Genomic DNA, 22,805 nt, shown 5'->3' on the forward strand with positions numbered 1-22,805 from the left:
TGACGGTCCTTGAGTGGCCCACTCCTGTTTGCCAGATCTGGGCCACAAGTTGGCCATAACAATGCCACATGTCAGCCAAGAGCAAAGAAATAAACCAGAACTAGACCTTATCTGAGTCACAAAATCTGTGAAAAATAAAATCAGCATTAATAAGCCTGTTAACAAGCAGAATTACTGAAGAAAAGACGAGAACATAAAAAGAGATGAGCAGAAACACAAGAACTACAACTGACTTCAGCAACAGCTTTAGATGAAATCAACTGAAGATAAAAGAAGACATTAACCTGTTAAGCTGAATCCCAACTTTTGAAAAAATCCTAAGAAATGTATACTCAGACTAAAACAAATACAGTTTGTGAATATCCTTTGCACTAAAAGCATAATTATGGTCTCATTTGAAAGCAGACACCTGGCAGTTTACTGTAAAGTCAAAATGATAATATTTTTTATAATCAAAAAAAGCTATAATAAGCTTCAAAGTTTTGTAAAGTTATTAGAAATGTATTTGTATGAAATATCTTTATGAAAATAAAATTGAAGTGGGCCTTGGAGAAATCTAGAAATGCACTACAGCTAAAGCCACAAGTCTGGCCATGTTATATTTCAGATCTGAAGATGATCAGTCTAAAACTCTGAATTTAATTAAACGTTTTACAAGATCGTTTCATGTGATTTTATTTTGAGATATCTCTAAAATATCAACTGATGTTTATTGCCACATCTTCTCAGCTTTCATTCAGTGTATTGCCTCTATTGTTTAGAGGTGCAAACTGCCCCATTCAGTTTGTCTCCCCGGCACACATTCACACTTCTGCGGACTGGTTATGGCTCCAAATATTATTCTTTTGTCTGCATTATAATTACTAACGATTCTCTATTCAAACTGTTCTATTCAAACCTCATTTCTAAATCAAACCTCTCACTTTACCCTCACTGAGACTTTATCGAATGCATTTCGTCCAAATAAGCATTTCAGTAGTTTTACATTTAGAAAATATTCATAAAAATAAAGTATTTACTCAGTGGCAGGTGCATCTAGGGCAAGCTAACATGTTAGCTTAGCACACCAGCAAAACAACAATTTATAAGATTAAAATCATGTTTTAGTCAAAAATCGGACAGAAAATACACAATGTTAAAAGCTATGTGGAATAGCATTGCATTATAAATATAATCTATTATGAAAACACCCAACATGGCATAAAGAACACAGACCAACCATATATTGCCGCGATTGTGTGTTTATTGTCTTAAAACGTGTCTATCTGCATAAAATAGCGATCTAATGATCTCTGGAAGCTGTTTTGGTTATGTCAGATACTTCCTGAATGTCACATGGTGTGTCTGTTCTTCATGAGCCATATATATATATGGAGTAAATTTTCAGTAGTACAGCTTTCCAGCGCCCTCCGGCTGCCAGAATGAACACAGCACATCACAGTTTACTGCGCTCATAATGATACATCCGCGGATTTTGGATAAAGATTGAATAAATAATACTTCTCTGCATAGAAATTTGACTCAAACATGTGAGAATCTATCAATATTTCTCCACATCTGCACACATTTGAAGTAAAAGCCCTGAGGGAAGTTGTTTTGTCGAGAGTCTTCAGGACAACCACAGAGGAGTATTTTATGAATGGGAGCAAATGGGATTACCAACCAGCTCTGGTTGCCAGTAAATTGCCGTTTTTTCCAGTACTTTTCCGTAAATTAATTTACAGCTGCTTACCGTTAATTTACGTTTCACTCAAAGTCAAATCCAGTCAAATCCTGTAGTCACCAATGTGCTATGAATTCTGGGATAGGGAAGGCTGCAAAGTTGTGGGAAGGTCTCATCTGCTGTACCCTTCCTTTGCCTGAGAACCGAAGGGCGCATTTTAAAGTCGCTCATGAATTACGGCAGCCTTCGTCGCACCGCTGTGACGTAATCGCACTTCAAATGCGGCTTTCAGAGGTGCAGTCTTCACAATGGGACAGCCTTCGTAGTGCCGCTGTGACGTAATCGCACTTCAAATGTGGCCTTCAGAGGTGCAGCCTTCACATTGGGACAGCCTTCGTAGTGTCGCTGTGACGTAATCGCACTTCAAATGTGGCCTTCAGAGGTGCAGCCTTCACATTGGGACAGCCTTCGTAGAGTCGCTGTGACGTAATCGCACTTGCAACCAGAGCTGCCAATAGATTACCGTTAAATCAAGGAAAAACAGTAATATACTGTGAAACGTAACAGTCAGATTTACGAGATGAATCAAGATATTTTCACTAAATATTAGTGCAAGTTAATGATTCCTGTTTAACCTGTATATGCTGCCACTGAGCCAAATAATGAAAAAGAACAATATTGCTTACCACAGCTATGCTGACGACACCCAGCTCTACTTAGCACTGTCACCTAATGACTACAGCCCCATTGACTCCCTGTGCAAATGCATTGATGAAGTTAACAACTGGATGTGCCAAAACTATCTTCAGTTAAACAAAGACAAAACTGAAATCACTACATTTGGAAACAAAGATGACATTCTCAAGGTGAACGCGTATCTTGAGGTGAAAGGTCTGATAACAAAAAATCAAGTCAGGAATCTTGGAGTGATTTTGGAGTCAGACCTGAGTTTCAGTAGTCATGTCAAAGCAATAACTAAATCAGCATACTATACTATATAAGTTGTTATTTAGTTGTTGTTTTTTGCCCCCCAAAAAATACTTGTCGCTTCATAAAATTAGTGTAGAGCCGCTGTATTGAGATGGACTTTTATCAACGTCTTTAGTGCCTTTATGGGTCTTGAGAGAGGAAATGACATTGGTGTCAATGAAGGCCTTTCTGAGCCATCGGATTTCAACACTAATATCTTCATCTGTGTGTGAAGATGACGAGTGTCTTACGGGTGTCCAACGACATGAGGGTGAGTGATTAATGACAGAATTTTCATTTTTGGGTGAACTTTAAATTATAAAACACAACCTCCTCCTCTAACACCACAGCCACATAATTTTCCTTTGGGATAAGATTTGCAGTGTTCTCCTCTGTGACCACCAAGATTCCAACATTCATTCCCATTCCATACACCTCTTCCTTTACAGTTGGTTAATGAGAGAAAAAGGAAATTATTATGAATTACAAAAATCACAGATTTACAAAACATTTGTAGACTAACAATGAATCAATTTCAAACACAGACCTGCGCGCATCAGAATAATATGTGAATAAACTATAGTACAATTAATGGTACTATAGTTACCATTAAAAATTATTATTTTATTATTATTTTATTATAATTATTTAAATAGAATTAAATATTAAATATAATTTATTCTGAAGCAATATTCTCACCAGTGTTCAGTCAGCTTTTGACCTTTTATAAAGGGCATTCCCCCCCCCTAATCTAATTAAATATAGGCTATAATTCAGCTTTTATTTTATGTTCTTAAATTTGATCTATGCATTCATTTAATTAGAATGAGACAATATGGGGCTGTTACCAATCAAATTAAATTATTTAATAATAACTGTTGCTGTGGGATGCATGTTATGGTTCTGTGGTGATCTTTAAATGGAAATAGGCCTATTTTCGCTACTGAAATAGAACAAAAACAGTCAATATTGCATCTAAAATGTAAGTGACTTAATGTTAATTGTTTATGGAACTGTTGTATGAAATGAGTATCACATTTTCAATCATGACAGTATTCAGGAAAACAGCACTCTTGCTTGTGTGATGTTGCTTAAATGTATCATGTTATAAATATAAAATTTTGAATTTTTACCGCAGTAAATTAATTGAGTTTCTCAGTGTGAGCTGTGCTCATTTGTTTTGGATTTCTCCTTGAGAGACTGCACGAGCATCAACAATGCAACATTTTTAGCATCAGTACATTATATATCAGGGCTCGACATTAACGCTTGTCCGGGACAAGTGGATGTCTTGAAGGGAGAGCTGAAAGAGAATTTTACTTGCCCGGACAAGAGCCTGATTAAAACACCAATAACAACAAAATAACTAACGGATCACCAAAATGCAAGAATGATTCTGCATTATTTAGTGTAAGTGGTGATTGATAGTGGATAATATATAATGCAATCAATGACGGTAACAACATGCTGTTGATGCTCGTGCAGCCTCTCAATGAGAAATCAAACAAATGTGTAGTTTTTATATTTATAACATGATACAGTTAAACAATGTGACACAACCAGATGTGCTTTTTTCCTGAATACCATCACGATTGACCGTGATTTCATGTGACAGTTCCATAAACAATTTATTAACATTTAGACACTTACATTTTAGATGTGCAATAGAGTGTTTTTTTTTGTTTTTTTTCAGCAGTGAAAATAGTTTTAAACAAAGATTCCAAGCAACAAAGTTCCAAACAGCAGAACCATAACGCCTCTCACAACAGTGTGAGTTACTGAATGATTCAGTGTTTGAATGAATCGGTTGAATCAAAGATTTAATGACCTGTTTGTAAACGACTGACTCTTTCTTGAACAAATCAGTTTTGAATGAATGACTTACTCATCAAGAAAACAAAACATGTAAACATTAAAGGGTGAGTTCACCCCAAAATGAAATGTATGTCATCCGTTCATCTCACCTGTGTTCAACACACAGTTTAAGATATTTTATATTTAGTCCAACAACATATGCAAGTTTATGCACAATATACTGTCCATGTCCAGAAAGGGAATAAAAACATCATCACAGTAGTCCATATGAGACATCAGTGGGTTAATTAGAGGAAGCATCCAAAATACATTTGGGTCCAAAAATAACAAAAACTACGACTTTATTCAGCATTGTCTTTTCAACATTTTTTTGTGTGTCTCAGACAAATTATTTTCAGTTCAATTTACAAAAGTTGAGTTAACAAGAAAAAGCTTGGGGAAATTAGTACTAAGACTTTTTTTTTGTTGTACAAGATTTTCACAGTATGGATTTTTGCTGAACCAACAAAACAAAATCAGTCTTCTCAACTTTTTTCAATTTGTCTTTTGTACAGATTCATATGCATTGTTGAGATTCATATGCTGAGAAAAAATAAAATAAATAAACAATAGATTCTTCTGACAATGTATTTAACAATCAAAATTCAGATGGCTTGATCTAGGCAAGAAAATACTGTTGGTGAAAATCCATTAAAAACAAGTAACTGCGTTTGGTTAATGATATAGTTGTGGTTTCTGTGGGTTATGCTCGTCGTGTTCAAACCAAAATGCCACAGCTGACATGATGAGAAACACACACACTAATCAATGCGGTCCAATGCTGTTTCAACACCAGCCTTCCTCAACATATCTTCCTCTGAGGCAAAAGAATAGACACGACAGCAGTGATATAACAGTTATTCAACACTGAGATAAAGACTTTTCCATTACACCTCACAATGAGCATTTATAGATCCAAGAACATCTAATAAAAACGCTCCATGTGTAACAGGTTTGCTGGGGTTTATAGTTAGTATTTTGATGTTTAATATCTTTTGTTCCTCATTCATGTCAAGCCTTTGTTTGATCAGGTTTGTAAGTTGATGTGACAGGTAATGTCCTGAAAAACAAAAGACACACAAACACCCATCTGAAATACGCACCTGAACAGGTTCAAACTGTAAGGTGTGGAGTGTTTCCTTTCAATGATCACATACATTAAATATTTCTGTGGTTGACTTTAATAAAGTGTTTTTAGTGGAACAGGATCTGTGTGAAGAACAGGTGGAGCAGCTTCAGATGATAACCAGCTGATCTTTGTGTGTTTCCATTGTGAACTTTCCCTGTTTTACACGTCACTGTTGTTGTGGAGTGTGCAAAAATAAAAATAAAAATGACATTGAAGCTGTGAAACAAAAGGACAAACATTACAGCCGCATAAAAACGGCATTATGCTAAAGTGTTGTTCAATAAACCATACATAAATCTGAATATTTCACCTCAAAAATACAAAACTTAGCTGTTTTTAATTGAATCTGGAGCTGAAAATTGTTGGTATAATTTTTAAAATTTAACAGAGGTTTAGATGTTGATGTTTTATTGAAAATAATAGTTCTGTTTGAAGTCACCATTATGGAGATCAGTATTTGCTTTATGTGGCATTACGAAGGGAGGGTTATAGATTTAATTCAGCGACTACGCCACCCTGGAAATTTGCGAGAAACGATACCAAGTAAAATCTCTTTTGTTAAAACACCACAGGTTCGTTATCTATATGGGTGAAGAGATGCAGGTCGCATGTATAAAAAAATACTACTTTATTTTATCGCATATCTTGAGGCTAAAGGCCTGATAAAAAAAAAATCAAGTCAGGAATCTTGGAGTGATTTTGGAGTCAGACCTGAGTGTCAGTAGTCATGTCAAAGCAATAACTAAATCAGCATACTATCATCTGAATAAAATATTGCAAGGATTAGATGTTTTGTTTCCAGGCAAGACTTAGAGAAACTCGTTCATGCTTTCATCACCAGTAGGATGGACTATTGTAATGGCCTTCTCACCGGCCGACCCCAAAAAGACCATTAGACAGCTGCAGCTCATACAGAACACTGCTGCCAGGAATCTGAGCAGAACCAGAAAATATGACTATCACACCAGTCCTCAGGTCTTTACACTGGCTTCCAGTTAAATCTAGGATCGATTTTAAAGTACTACTACTTGTTTATAAATCTCTCAATGAGCTAGGACCTCAATACATTACAGATATGCTGATTAAATACAAACCCAACAGATCACTCAGATCAGCAGGATCAAGTCAGTTAGAAATACCAAGAGTTCACTCAAAGCAAGGAGAGTCTGCCTTTAGCTATTATGCCAGCCGTAGTTGGAACCAGCTTCCTGAACAGATCAGATGTGCTCCAACAGTAGCCACATTCAAATCCAGACTCAAAACACATCTGTTCAGCTGTGCATTTACTGAATGAGCTCTGAGCACTGTACGTCTGACTGATTACACCTTATCTATGCATCATTTTTTAAATTCTTTTTATAACTGTTTTAGTTTACCTGTTCTTTTCTTTGGTTATCATTTTATTATTTTTAATTCTCTTTACATTGTATTCTTTTTCTTATGCATTTTTTATCCATATTTCAATTCCTTTCTATGTAAAGCACTTTGAATTGTCATTGTGTGCTATATAAATAAACTTGCCTTGCCTAATAGAAAAAATGTTTGCAAAGTCAGTAACAAGCGCCTATTGGGCCTTCCTGGTAGCAAAGAATGGCTTGACACAAGGAATGTGACAGCTGAAACCCATGTCTTGCATATGTCTGTGCGTAGTGGTTCTTAAAGCACTCCAGCTGCGGTCCACTCTTTATGAATCTCGCCCACATTTTTGAATGGGTTTTGTTTCACAATTCTCTCCAGGGTGAGGCTATCCCTATTGCTTGTACACTTTTTTCTACCACATCTTTTCCTTCCCTTTGCCTCTCTATTAACCCCTTGCATGTCAAAGATTGCAGACGCCCCAGATAACTACAGATTCACTGCTCATTAAAACATCACACTCTTACTTTATCTGGACAAAATCAGTATCATTTTTATTTTATATACATTTTACAGATTAAACTCCTGCTTTGATATTTGAACAGCTTTTATGATACAACTGGGTTGCAGTGATATTCATTTATTAATTTACGTCAAGAGTTCAAAATAATCAATCTGTAATGACCAATATTTTGAATGGATTGTCACACGCAAATGAATTCTCTCTCGTCTGCAGCGGTTCAGTTGTGTCCACACAGCTTGCAAAGAACAGCTTCCAGTTTACAGTAATCCACAGATAATATGTGGATTACTGTAAATGGATTTAGTGTGCTGTTAATGGGCCATTTAGGCAGGCATTAAGGCTATAGTGACCTTATAATCGTTAAAGAAAACAAAAGGATTTCATTTAGACCCTGGTCCTGCGGTCTAAACACACAGAGTACCACCCAAAGTTCCTGGTTCCTGGGTAAAGTTCCTGCGGTGGAAACAGGGCTTAAGGTGTCAATGGTCGTCTTTTGGACAACTGTCAAGTCAACAGTCTTCCCCATGATTGTGTAGCCTACGGAACTAGACTGAGAGACCATTTAAATTCCTTTAACTGGTGTTTTGAGTTAGTTAGCTGATTAAGGTGTGGCACCAGGAGTCTTCATTATTGAACATTTTAGATATTAATGTATATTAATACAATATTCTAATTTTCTGAGATAGTGAATTTGGGATTTTCCTTAGTTGTCAGTTATAATCATCAAACTTACAAGAAATAAACATTTGAAATATTATCAGTCTGTGTCTAATGAATGAATATAATATACAAGTTTCCCTTTTTGAATGGAATTAGTGAAATAAATCAACTTTTTGATGATATTCTAATTATAAGACCAGCACCTGTAATTTTACAATTCAGAATTTCTAAAAATACAGATACAAATTTATTTTTTTGTGCTTTAGCCGATCATTCACATGACACATGTTTTGGGTGCCTGGAAACACAAACTTTTGAAACCGGTCTCTGTGAAAACAACAAAAATGTAAATTTGTGAATTAAATGAAATCATGCACATGCACATTGCAGGTTCAGTCTATAGTGTATAGCAGCGTCATTGCTGTGTAAATGTACCCTTAATAATGGTGAATATTTTCTTCCGTAATGCTGCTTGTTAACATCAGGTGTTCATTATTAATGATCAATCATCACTGAATTAATCATTTAATTATCTCATTAACTTTAACTCTGCTTTAGTGTCACTTTAACACTTGAGTGTGGATTCAAACTCTAAGGAGAGATAATTTAACACTGGGGTTGCTGTGGACTATATACCAAATATAATGGACTGTTTTGTCAAACATCTACATAGAGGTTTGGACATTTTAGTCTGAAAATGTATAACATTTTTTTCATTTTGACAGCTATTGGTTATTAACGTTACTGTAGTGTAAAGCAGAGCAGGAGCGAGTGTTGAGGAGCTGAGCACGGCCGCTGGAGCGATTGGTTATTAACGTTACTGTAGTGAAGCAGAGCAGGACCGAGTGTTGAGGAGCTGAGCACGGCCGCTGGAGCGATTGGTTATTAACGTTACTGTAGTGAAGCAGAGCAGGACCGACTGTTGAGGAGCTGAGCACGGCCGCTGGAGCGATTGGTTATTAACGTTACTGTAGTGTGAAGCAGAGCAGGACCGAGTGTTGTGGAGCTGAGCACGGCCGCTGGAGCAATTGGTTATTAACGTTACTGTAGTGAAGCAGAGCAGGACCGAGTGTTGAGGAGCTGAGCACGGCCGCTGGAGCGATTGGTTATTAACGTTACTGTAGAGAAGCAGAGCAGGACCGAGTGTAGAGGAGCTGAGAACGGCCGCTGGAGCAATTGGTTATTAACGTTACTGTAGTGAAGCAGAGCAGGAGCGAGTGTTGAGGAGCTGAGCGCGGCTGCTGGAGCAATTGGTTATTAACGTTACTGTAGTGAAGCAGAGCAGGACCGAGTGTTGAGGAGCTGAGCACGGCCGCTGGAGCGATTGGTTATTAACGTTACTGTAGTGAAGCAGAGCAGGACCGAGTGTTGAGGAGCTGAGCACGGTCACTGGAGCAATTGGATATTAAGGTTACTGTAGTGAAGCAGAGCAGGACCGAGTGTTGAGGAGCTGAGCACGGCTGCTGCAGCGATTGGTTATTAACGTTACTGTAGTGAAGCAGAGCAAGAGCGAGTGTTGAGGAGCTGAGCACGGCCGCTGGAGCGATTGGTTATTAACGTTACTGTAGTGTGAAGCAGAGCAGGAGCGAGTGTTGAGGAGCTGAGCATGGCTGCTGGAGCGATTGGTTATTAACGTTACTGTAGTGTGAAGCAGAGCAGGAGCGAGGGTTGAGGAGCTGAGCACGGCCACTGGAGCGATTGGTTATTAACGTTACTGTAGTGAAGCAGAGCAGGACCGAGTGTTGAGGAGCTGAGCACGGCTGCTGGAGCGATTGGTTATTAACGTTACTGTAGTGAAGCAGAGCAGGACCGAGTGTTGAGGAGCTGAGCACGGCCCCTGGAGCGATTGGTTATTAACATTACTGTAGTGTAAAGCAGAGCAGGACCGAGTGTTGAGGAGCTGAGCACGGCTGCTGGAGCGATTGGTTATTAACATTACTGTTGTGAAGCAGAGCAGGACCGAGTGTTGTGGAGCAGAGCACGGCTGCTGGAGCGATTGGTTATTATTGTTACTGTAGTGAAGCAGAGCAGGAGCGAGTGTTGTGGAGCTGAGCATGGCTGCTGGAGAGATTGGTTATTAACGTTACTGTAGTGAAGCAGAGCAGGACTGAGTGTTGTGGAGCTGAGCACGGCTGCTGGAGCGATTGGTTATTAACGTTACTGTAGTGAAGCAGAGCAGGAGCGAGTGTTGTGGAGCTGAGCATGGCTGCTGGAGAGATTGGTTATTAACGTTACTGTAGTGAAGCAGAGCAGGACTGAGTGTTGAGGAGCTGAGCACGGCCGCTGGAGCGATTGGTTATTAACGTTACTGTAGTGAAGCAGAGCAGGAGCGAGTGTTGTGGAGCTGAGCACGGCCGCTGGAGCGATTGGTTATTAACGTTACTGTAGTGAAGCAGAGCAGGACCGAGTGTTGAGGAGCTGAGCACGGCTGCTGGAGCGATTGGTTATTAACTTTACTGTAGTGAAGCAGAGCAGGAGCGAGTGTTGAGGAGCTGAGCACGGCTGCTGGAGCGATTGGTTATTAACGTTACTGTAGTGAAGCAGAGCAGGAGCGACTGTTGAGGAGCTGAGCACGGCTGCTGGAGCGATTGGTTATTAACTTTACTGTAGTGAAGCAGAGCAGGAGCGAGTGTTGAGGAGCTGAGCACGGCTGCTGGAGCGATTGGTTATTAACGTTACTGTAGTGAAGCAGAGCAGGAGCGACTGTTGAGGAGCTGAGCACGGCCGCTGGAGCGATTGGTTATTAACATTACTGTAGTGAAGCAGAGCAGGACCGAGGGTTGAGGAGTGTGTTCATATGTGCATATTATATATATATATATATATATATATATATATATATATATATATATATATATATATATATATATATATATATATAGTAGCCACATTGACGGGGTCTGTTCATCTGGCAAACGGCCGGATGCCTCTCGTCTCTCGCGAGGCGCTTATCAGATCATGTTAATACGATTGATGGCCGGGGAAAGGCACCACGATGTCTGGAAACCACGCTTTGATCTCCCTTGGGAGACATCAAGCAGGCCCCGTAGTGACTTTTATTGCCCCAAATGGCCCTGCACGATACCTGACACCCCACACACACACACCCATAGAGCACCGCCAGAATCAAAGGAATGTATGATTAAAAGTCACTCCAAAAACGTATTAAATGTATGATTTTCTGCTTAAATTGTTTTTATATGTGTCTGAAACAATTATGAGAATTATTGGATGTAACTCAAGCTATGTAGACCACCAGACAGTGGAAAGCCTGTATTTGTGTATTCCCAGATCTCAGACTTATGATCCTTGGTATCCTTGTAATCAGAAAAATGCGATCGTACCGAATCTTGTAAAAGAATTTACAGAACATGCATTAGTACAAAATTACCAGCATTGTAAAGAAAAATGCATGAAGCATATCTTTCTCGAAAAGAACCAAAAAGGAGGGATTCAGCTGAACAAAGAACTTTGTTTCGCACCGAAAACGCTCTGATCGATTGGACCATCCAGGAAATGGGCGTCGCTCGACCTGATCTACAAATGCCAATGTGACCCTCACCCTTTCGCTTTTGCATTGCATCAAACGCCGCAGGGCCATCCGCCATCCGCTTTCCAGCCCCCGAGGGCATTCTTCAGAGGGGAGAACTCAGCACACTTCAAAGAGACCCTCCACTCCACACTGACCTCGGAAAGAACCGCCGGACACGCAGGACATTTGAACTCAGAATACACGCACACACGCGAGAAGCCAAAACCAAAGCAAGTATTCTTATTTCTAAAATCCAAACTGCTGTTAAAAGGGTCGTGTTAACCCGTTTGGGACAAGTTAACTCCGTGAGGGCTCTGTGTAACGAACTGAAGTGGACGCTGTCTCTACTCTACTCTACTCTCTTTATGCATATTTAGCATGTACTTTCTGTGTGAATTGTAGTGTTATTTTTAGTCTGTGTTTATTAAACTTACAAAAGACATTTTTGAATTGAATCTTTTACTCTTCCACATACACAAAGTCAATGAAACTTACGATCCTAACGTTACCTAAACTCCTTATGCTACTATTTTAGTAAAGTAAACTGTACGAACATTTGAAATATTGATTTTGTCCTGATCAGTAAAGTTAATGTTTCTTATGCGCTCGTAAAGCAGTAATGCCTTATTGAGAATTGATTTGAAAGTCTATAACTAATTTGCAGGACAAACTTAGTAAGATAATTTCAAGCAATTCCGTAAAGGGTTACTCGTATTTAATTAAACATTTTTCCTTATCGGAAAATTTTAATACGTAGACTAATGAACGACTAGCAAATTATATTCATAAATTCATGAATATTGAATCCCTTTTGAGTTAATTATTCCTCGAGACATTAAACTCATAGTCATTTTTATTACATATTATGGTGGAGAAATTACAGAGCAAGTTTCAAACGTTTGAGTATGTGTGAACGATATTCATATTCTATTCATTGTGTATTTATGGGGTATTAATAACCCGCACGCGTGTTTTTGAATTGTGAGGTACCGCGCAAAGCGAACCCAAGCATAAACAGATGCTGAAACATGTTGAAGTAGCCGGATTATATTAATGAAAGTATAAACGGCACGTAAATCCAATATTGAAACAGAAAACCACGAAAACCTCTGCAGCCGTAGGCGCAATAAGGTTCATCCGCGTGATTTCCAAAAAATTGTATTGTAGAATCAACGCGAGGTATTGACTCGAGCAATATAATACATGTTCCATCAAAATAATGAGATTTTGGTGTGGTCTGTAGACATGTACGTTGCGTATCCCGTTTGATCTGAACGATGAAAATCTTCTATCATTGCGGAAGATTGGAACAGGACGAGACTCTCCTGTCTAATAATAGGCCTAATAATAATATTATATCGTTAAGATAAACGATAACTCCTGGTTTAAGTCTGGCTTAGCTAACCAAAGATCTGAGACCTAAAACATTTGAATCAAAGATGCTGAAAACCGTCAGCCATATTGATAAATGTCTATTAGAGTCCTTGTAAATGCGTGATAGACAGACGGTAAATTCCTGTATTCACCAGTTTCGTTTCCCGTGCCCAGCACCAAAGGTACCAGAGTCATTTTGAGTGATTGTGAGCAAGAAAAGTGTTTGCAGAACGCCAGAGGGTGACTCAAAAATTGCAACGCCGCTTGCAGAACGCCCGAGGGCGACTCTAAAACCAGACAACGCCATCTGGTGAGCATTTCCGCCGAACTAACTAGTCTAGGGCGGACGCAACAGCGCCATCGCGTGGATAAATTCGGATAGTGTCACTCTCCCCTATTTGATTCTGCCTTAACAAAATAAGTTTGAGCCTATAAATTGTTTATTGCTTACTGTTGTGCACAGTTTCATTTATACAATTTTTCTAGCAACAACCAAGTCTCCTTTCTCGCTGATTAAACACCCTTATTCGAATTTGAATTTTAAAAAGAAACATAATTTTCTTTTTAACTCAAAGTGAAATTAGGTTTAAATCACAGACAGTCCACTTGGAAGGAAGGACGTCACCTTGTGGCTGTACCCTGCTAAGTCAGCGCACCACTATCTCCCTATTTCCTTTAACTCCCACTTAGAGATTAATCGTTATAGGATAGTATTTTGATTTGCTTTCTTTTATTGGATTTTCCTTAAGGCTTATTTAAATTTCATTTAAACTTACTTTGAATGTAATTTGAATTAAGTTGGGCTTCTAATTTTTTTTTTTTTTTTTTTTAATATATATATATATTTTTTTGTAATTAATTTTTTTTTATTATTATTTTTTTTTTTCCCTGCAAAAGTTTTTCTCTTCCCCTCCCATTGGGAATAAAGCTCATTTTGGTAATTACAAACCGTATCAAAAGTGCTTTTTGTTTTATCATTACTTGACAGAAACTTTTGCCTTTTTCTAAATTGCTCTTGATATGTAATCTTCCACTTCCTTCTCGCCTACAATCATAAAGCCTTTGATCCGGTGAACAGGAGAGTTTTTAATTCATGTTAATTCCACCTGTTTACCCTCTTTGTGTATTTATTGTAGGGCTCACAAGCATCTATGGTGAAATGAGAATCGTCTCAAACTGGTCTCCAAAGGGGGGGCTGCCCGACCGACGTGACCGACACCGGCTGTGTGTGAATCTCGGTTTCTTGTATCTCTGTCCGCGGCTGCGGCCCGCAGTGGCGACATTAGCAATTTAACACTCCAAAGAAGTCAACCAGTCCAGCTTACGCACGCAAGGCAATTTCTGGGACCAATACCCAAACCAGGGCCTAATAGGGGGCCACTCTCGAAAGAGAGGGTTCTGGGGAACGTACCGATTTTGCTGTGCGGGCCGGCGGTTGATGGATTGGTGTGTCAGGTTGTGTTTAAAGTCATAAGCTGTTTGAGTGGGCGCAACGCGACACAGAGTAGCGAGGGACCGGGGACACGGCAGTTGGGTGTTTGGAAACGTCTGAAAGGCCAACCACACCGCTGGGTTTTCCACCTGAGCGACCTCAATTCACCCCGGATGAGTTAAATGGGATAAAACCCATAGTATTAGTATAAGCCGAATTTTAGTATATCTTGAGCATTTGGCCTATTCATTTTTCCCTAACACTTCCAGCGCGCACGCTGACATTCCTTTCATTACAGACCAATTCATTTTGTGTTTGTTTCCACTGTGCTCTTTCCTATCCGCACTGTTGGACTGTCCCGATTGTGTTTCCTTCAGTTCACCAAGAGACCCCAATGAGAACTAAGTAGTTAAGTGACGACCGAGCAGCGGGTCACCAAGTGACCCCTCCCAGGGCTACCGCCCAGCTAATTGTCTAAATTGTCTAATTGTCTAACTGCCTAAATGTCTACATCAGTTAGCCAAAATTCCTAGCTATCCCGTACGATAGCTCGTCAGATTTAGAATAAGCTTGCATTGGCCTCTCTCTGTGTGTGTGTGTGTGCTGTGTTTCTCTCATCCACAGTAAGCCAGCAATGTCCCGTTCATCCAGTCCCGCCGTCCTGTGGGATCACCTAACGACATGGCTGGAAGCGCTAACGGCCACCAGTCAAGGAAATCTGGGGCAGCTGAGCCAGGAGCAACTGGACACCGAGCTAGACCAGCTGATGACACATGATCCAACGCAGAGCTGCTCCAACAAAGAAGTGGCCAAGATCCTCGGAAGCCTCGCCCACGTCCTCATCGCTCAGGCACGTTTAAGCGAAGGGAGCTACGCCAATCTGGAACAGGATGCAGCAACGCTAAAGCTTCAAGCCGAGGAGGCCTGGAGAGACCAAGCCCTCGCGCTGCTTCGTCTAGATCAGCTTCTAGACACAGAGAAAGAGGATGAAACGGACAAGGAACAAAGAAAGGAAGTAGAAAGACTTCAAAAGACCCTGGAGGAGCTCCGTCGTGACGCTGACCGACGAGTACAGTCAGAGAAAGACGCCAGGAAAGACCTCGACGAACAGCTTCGGCATGGCGAATCCCTCCTGGAGAGAGCCAATGATGAACTTAAAGACGGAGACGCTAGAGCCAAAGCCTATGCAAAACATTTGCAGTCGGCACAAGCCGAGATCGATGAGCTTATCCAGCAAAGACACGAGCTCGAAGATGAACTTGACATGGTGCAAAGAGAACTGAGACAATCATATAAAGTGCAACATTACCGGAAGGGGGAAACACGCAACACAAACAGCCCCCTGTTTAAAAGGTCACCCGCCAGTCTCCACGAATCCCCGTCCGCAGCAGAGGAAAGGACGCCCTTCCAGGAAGTCAAGGTCAACAGCCACGAAGCTTCAAAGAACCTTGACAAGCTGGCCAGAAATATTCCTACCTTCAGCCCAGACCCGGCAGGAGGACACAACGTCCACGCATACTTAAAAAACATAGACTTTTACCTGCAAACTGTCGCTCACCCAAACAACTGGGACAGACTGTACCTACTCAGGGCCACGTCTAGTCGTGACGTACGGAGCTTTCTGGATCGACAACCAGAGGCCATCAAAGCGGACTACTGGCATCTACGACAAGCTCTAATTCTTGAGTAGTCTGATCCTAAATCAGACCAGGGGGTTCATCACTGCCATGGACCTCAAGCAAGCCCGACTTGAGACCTCACAGCACTTTTATAACCGACTGTGACATGCTTACTTTGGGGCACGTAACGACCCAGGCATGGAGGAAGACATCAACTTCAGAACTCTGTTCCTCCGAAACCTGCACCCTACCATTAGTCACCACCTGGGGGTGCTGGCGTGCCCGCGCAGTATGGATACGCAACAGCTAAGAGACTTAGCTCACAAAGCTTACGTCAAACAGAAAACCATTTCTGAAAAGACTGTAAGACCGCCCACCATCTGCCCTGTCTCTGAGCACCGCCCAGAGCTAACCCTAGAGGGCGCCCAACAGAACCACAGTTACCGACCCGTCAACAGAGAGTCCAAACCACTCCAAGGCAGCAGAGGGCAGTGTGGTCATGGTGGCGACCGTCCACTGCACCAGAGCGATCGCTCTGAAGGATCCTGGGACCCGCCTCGCCCCTTTCACAACCAAAAGGGGGTGAGCACCTGGGAAGCTGGCCGGCAACCCAGACGGAGCCGAAACGAACCTCCGAGACCACCCAGCCCAGAAAGCCAGCGAAGGGACCACTGTCGACGTGACAATGGTAAGCTCGGACCTGAGCCCACATCTGACAAAGAAAGTGCAGCCGCTTCTGAAGTTGCAGAGCCCTTGTGAGGTTTCTTTTTGGAGAAACTCTTTCAGTGTTTAAGAGTTTCTCCAAAAAGAAACCTCACAAGGAAGACAAGAAGGACGGACCAGGTACAGCATGACTGGACCTGATACCTGAAATCAACTTTCCCGAACTTCCTGCAACTGAACCAAGCACCCTGAACACTGTTCCTCACCCACAGACTAGTGAACTAACTGTTGCACCCCCACACGTCAGCAGCACACACTCATTACAGCTAACAACAAGCCAGTCAAACACCAACACCTGTTCCAGGAATGTGACAACATCACGAGTACCCTAACCCTGGGCATCGCCTTCCTCCTGTACAGAAAATTCAATAAGATGAGAACCTCCACAGCCAAGCTCACAACGGCCGTGTCCGGAGGTCTCCGATGGAAACCACGGAGGGAAATTACAACGCCCGGAGCAGAGACGGACTTCATCGAGCTGGCTCCCCAGCCGTAACAAACACCTGCTGCCCGACTGCCCGACTCAACTACCATCCGTCCATTGTGACGGGAGGTTGTCCGATAATGACCACAGGACATCAGCCGAACAAAAAGGGGGAATGTAGCCACATTGACGGGGTCTGTTCATCTGGCAAACAGCCGGATGCCTCTCGACTCTCGCGAGCCGCTTATCAGATCATGGTAATACGATTGATGGCCGGGGAAAGGCACCACGATGTCTGGAAACCACTCTTTGATCTCCCTTGGGAGACATCAAGCAGGCCCCGTAGTGACTTTTATTGCCCCAAATGGCTCTGCACGATACCTGACACCCCACACACACACACCCATAGAGCACCGCCAGAATCAAAGGAATGTATGATTAAAAGTCACTCCAAAAACGTATTAAATGTATGATTTTCTGCTTAAATTGTTTTTATATGTGTCTGAAACAATTATGAGAATTATTGGATGTAACTCAAGCTATGTAGACCACCAGACAGTGGAAAGCCTGTATTTGTGTATTCCCAGATCTCAGACTTATGATCCATGGTATCCTTGTAATCAGAAAAATGCGATCGTACCGAGTCTTGTAAAAGAATTTACAGAACATGCATTAGTACAAAATTACCAGCATTGTAAAGAAAAATGCATGAAGCATATCTTCCTCGGAAAGAACCAAAAAGGAGGGATTCAGCTGAACAAAGAACTTTGTTTCGTGCAGAAAACGCTCTGATCGATTGGACCATCCAGGAAATGGGCGTCGCTCGACCTGATCTACAAATGCCAATGTGACCCTCACCTTTTCGCTTTTGCATCGCATCAAACGCCGCAGGGCCATCCGCCATCCGCTTTCCAGCCCCCGAGGGCATTCTTCAGAGGGGAGAACTCAGCACACTTCAAAGAGACCCTCCACTCCACACCGACCTCGGAAAGAACCGCCGGACACGCAGGACATTTGAACTCAGAATACACGCACACACGCGAGAAGCCAAAACCAAAGCAAGTATTCTTATTTCTAAAACCCAAACTGCTGTTAAAAAGGTCGTGTTATTTCCCGTTTGGGACAAGTTAACTCCGTGAGGGCTCTGTGTAACGAACTGAAGTGGACACTGTCTCTCTCTCTCTCTCTCTCTCTCTCTCTCTCTCTCTCTCTCTCTCTCTCTCTCTCTCTCTCTCTCTCTCTCTCTCTCTCTCTCTCTCTTTCTCTCTCCCTCTCTCTCTCTATCTCTATCTCTCTCTCTCTATTTTTGGTCTATTCATTCTTTTCGTTTATGTACCATATTCTTTTCGTTTACTATCTATATTTCTACTCTCTTTATGCATATTTAGTATTTACTTTCTGTGTGAATTGTAGTGTTATTTTTAGTCTGTGTTTATTAAACTTCCAAAAGACATTTTTGAATTGAATCTGTTACTCTTCCACATACACGAAGTCAATGAAACTTAATCCTAAACGTTACCTAAACGATCCTAAACGTTACCTATACTGCTTATGCTACTATTTTAGTAAAGTAAACTGTACGAACATTTGAAATATTGATTTTGTCCTGATCAGTAAAGTTAATGTTTCTTATGCGCTCGTAAAGCAGTAATCCCTTATTGAGAATTGATTTGAAAGTCTATAACTAATTTGCAGGACAAACTTAGTAAGATAATTTCAAGCAATTCCGTAAAGGGTTACTTGTATTTAATAAAAAAAAAATTCCTTATCGGAAAATTTTAATACGTAGGCTAATGAACGACTAGCAAATTATATTCATAAATTCATGAATATTGAATCCCTTTTGAGTTAATTATTCCCCGAGACATTAAACTCATAGTCTTTTTTATTACACACCCATATATATATATATATATATATATATATATATATATATATATATATATATATATATATATATATATATATATATATATATATATCTTGTTATATATTGTTATATATATATTTATATATATATATTGTGATTTCTGGATTATTATTTTTTACCTACAATAAAAAAAGGTGATGCTTCAGAGTGATGCTCCGCTTCGCGTCGGGGTCCTGATCAATCTGTCAGGGTTTATTGTGCAGTAAAAACTGCTGGGTGTACATTATCCCGCTTATTACACAGCTACTTGTCTCAAGTAAATTAGACACAAAATATATGTGACCAGTCACGGACACAAGTAGGTTCTGGGGCATTTTGAGTTATTCACAGATTCTGAAAGTGTAGTCTCCAAGCTTTCCAACGATGTGTAACACATGGAAATCTGATAATATTTGGAGAAGTTGTGTCCATCTGAATGTAGGCCTTTAAAAAAGTTTAAACGACAGAAAACAGCCTCTAAAGTTTTGCAGTTCTCACCTGTTCTCACCTGGTGGGAGTGATAATATGGCTCATTTACATCTCATTTAGATAAGCCATACCCCCTGTAAAGCTGCATGGTTGCTAGTAACGACAGACGCAACGGGAAAAATCGGACCGCATTCACACCAGTCAAATCAAGCATTTGAGGCATCATTCAAATTAATAGCAGATGTTACATTACCATCTAAAAGGCCATTCTAGTAATAGCGTTTTTTGGCAAGTGATACGATGCTAACGATTACAATTAAAACTGAGTTAGCTAATAACAATAGGTAGATATGGGAAGGTCTAAACATGAGATAACGTGTAGGCTACGTGTTCTTAGAATGAAACTCACCCCATAAGAAACGGAAAAGTATCCTTGCAGATCTCGATGCCTCCAATGAAATAAGTTGTTCGGGCACACTTTCTTTTTGTCGGGGTCTTCTTTGTGAATGTAACCATCTCCGAAGTTTGCGCTGTGCGTCTGTTTGCCTCTAAATGTCCAATAATTTGCATGTCCTGCCACTCTTTTTACGCAGCTAAAGAATCCAGCCGTATGTTGTACATAATGTATTGAGAAAGCTTATGGCTACAGGACTGTCTCCCATGCAGAGAGTTCTCTTTTCTCCTCGTGTAGCATTTACTGTCAAAGTTACGGATTTTCACCATTTCACTGTCTTTATCCCCATCAAATGTTACTACCGATATAGCCTCTGATATCTTACAGTCCAACTTGTCTGATGCCAGTCCAATACATTCTTCCTCATCTTCATCTTCGCTCAGTTGTAGATTAGGGATATTATACAGTCTTATTATGCCGCTTTCATCGTCGCTCTGATCATCTTCAGAATCTGTGAGCGCTTGTTCATAAGCATCCGGCTTGTTGAAGAAGTACTTCAAAACATTTTCAGTGTAACGGCCACGGTTCAACTCGTCTGTGATCATCTTTGCGGCGTCCATCTTCATTGAATTTTGACATCAGCTAGAGCCGGCCAGAGCGCTGCATAATAAGTAGCCACGCTTCCCTTGGAGGGCGGGGACAATAACAAAAGCCTGCTTATCCCGTATGGAAATACACACAGACAATGACACGCCCCTACTGCGTGCTGGAATCTCCGAAAACAAGCCGATTTCAACCTCAAAATGTACGCTTTTAAATATTTAAATATACCAAAATGTACACTATAAAATATGAAAGGGATAGTTCACCCAAAAATGAAAATTAGACCATGTTTTTCTCATCCTCAAGTCATTCTAGGTGTTTATGACATTATTCTTTCAGACAAATAAAATCGGAGTTGTATTAAAAAAGGTCCTGGCCAATCCAAGCTTTTTTAACACAGTGAATGATGTTCTTTTTTTGAATGATGTTCTGTTTTTTTTCAAGGAGTTCAATTTCGGGTTGAACTCCTTAAGGTCTTGAAGTCTTCCATTGTAACCCAAGTGTAAGGGTTTTTCAGTCACACGATGGCACCAGACAGTCGACAGGTCAAGATAACTCGTAGTACCTGGATGAGCGGTCACTTTGGAATCACTATCTGGGAATAACATACTGCTGGAATGCACGATTGCCCAGTCAGAATCAAGTATTCCACAGAGCTGCGTAATAATTCTCAATAAGAGCTTCTATAGATGTCTTTCAGGGTTGGAACCAAACTCTGCAGGACAGCGGCTCACTGGGACCAAACTGAGGAAAACAATGGTATATTTGTACCCTAAGGATCAATTGTGTACCTTTTAAAGGTACAATTAAATGTTTTGTGCTCCAAGGAAAAATGTTTTACCTCCAGTGTACCTTTTTTTCAAGAGCGTAGTTGTTTACTCTCAATGAATGTAAACTCTCTCTGTGGCCCTTGAGCAGCTGCTCATCAGCTGTGAATTGGAGCCTGGTCTCTCACTAAACACAAAAACCAGTGCCACTGGGTTTACTTGCTTTACATGAAACCACATAATGTTTTAAATACGTTTTTTTTTTTTCTCAAGATATATGCCTTACCTTTACCTCTTCTCACGTGTCTAGTGTCAGTGATCAAACTCACCAGTCTCTGGGACACACCCCTCACAGTCCCTGGGTCTATAAAAACTGAAAGCAGATCAACAGATCTAAGTTAACATCAGTATCGTTCACTACAGCTGACCAAAACAACGACATTAAATGCTCCAAAGCAAAAGAAAGATGTCTGGTACTGACGAGGCAAACTTTGAAGGCACTGTTGAAGCTCTAAAAACATTGTATAGCAAAGATACGACAGGTAAGAAAACAAAGTCATGTGAGTTTTTACTTTTGTAAATCTTTTCAGCAAATTGTTTTGATTTCAATGTGATTTCTCTAACTTTTATTCATATGTATATTGTGTTTCTTTTACGATGAGCCACAATATTATACACAGTACTGTGCAAATGTCTTAAGCACATTAGATGCTTCAAGCAAAAGATTATTTATATGTCTTGCTTTAGCCACAGCTTTAGATGATATCAACTGAAAAAACATTAAATCTCTTATTACAATCAAAATAGATTATTTCTGTCAGACGTCTACAGTTCCTTTTGAGAATAAACAGGTTGACGTTGATGAATTATTGAAAATATGCTTTAGTTAGACAATATGACTATTGGCTTGAGATCGTTGAAGTAGTGTTTATCAAACACATTGTTTTTTTTGTTGTTGTTGTTGTTGTTGTTGTTGCTGCAGAAAAGCCATAAAATAAAGATGGTTAGGTGATATATACTTCCTCATCTTAAAAATGTTGATTAATATAATCCCTGACAAATTTTGGTTATTTGTTATTAATAGATTATCAACTATACTTTCTTTCCATGGTTTAAACACTGAATTTTGATTTTTAAATATATTCTGGCTTAATTTTATTGAAGATCCACATACATCAAGAACCATATGTAGGGCCCTATAAAATCCGTTTTATTTTTTCCCAAATTCCGTTTTTTCCGTTTTAATTATTGCAGATTCCTTTTTTTCCGTTACAATGTTTGGCAATTCAGTTTTTTTTACCCTTTACTGTTATTTTGGTGAAAAAAAGAGTTTGCTTTTAATGTTAATATAATAGAACATAAAACAAAAAAATAGGAATGACCTTAAATTTATTGAGGTAACAAACATCACATTTACTTTTTAGGACAAATATGATGCAACATAA

General features: G+C 40.2%; 1 protein-coding gene across 1 annotated transcript; it reads left to right on the forward strand.

The window, feature by feature from the left end:
* The first annotated feature begins 15,126 nt into the window (after positions 1 to 15,126).
* On the forward strand, positions 15,127 to 17,330 carry LOC137073716 (tropomyosin-2-like). The gene is made up of 2 exons (XM_067442420.1): positions 15,127 to 15,951; positions 17,082 to 17,330. The coding sequence occupies exons 1-2, from the start codon at positions 15,127 to 15,129 to the stop codon at positions 17,328 to 17,330; spliced, it is 1,074 nt and encodes a 357-aa protein (XP_067298521.1).
* The last annotated feature ends 5,475 nt before the right edge of the window (positions 17,331 to 22,805 follow it).

The sequence above is a fragment of the Pseudorasbora parva genome, chromosome 4 (assembly GCF_024679245.1).
Source record: "Pseudorasbora parva isolate DD20220531a chromosome 4, ASM2467924v1, whole genome shotgun sequence".
NCBI classification, from domain to species: Eukaryota; Metazoa; Chordata; class Actinopteri; order Cypriniformes; family Gobionidae; genus Pseudorasbora; species Pseudorasbora parva.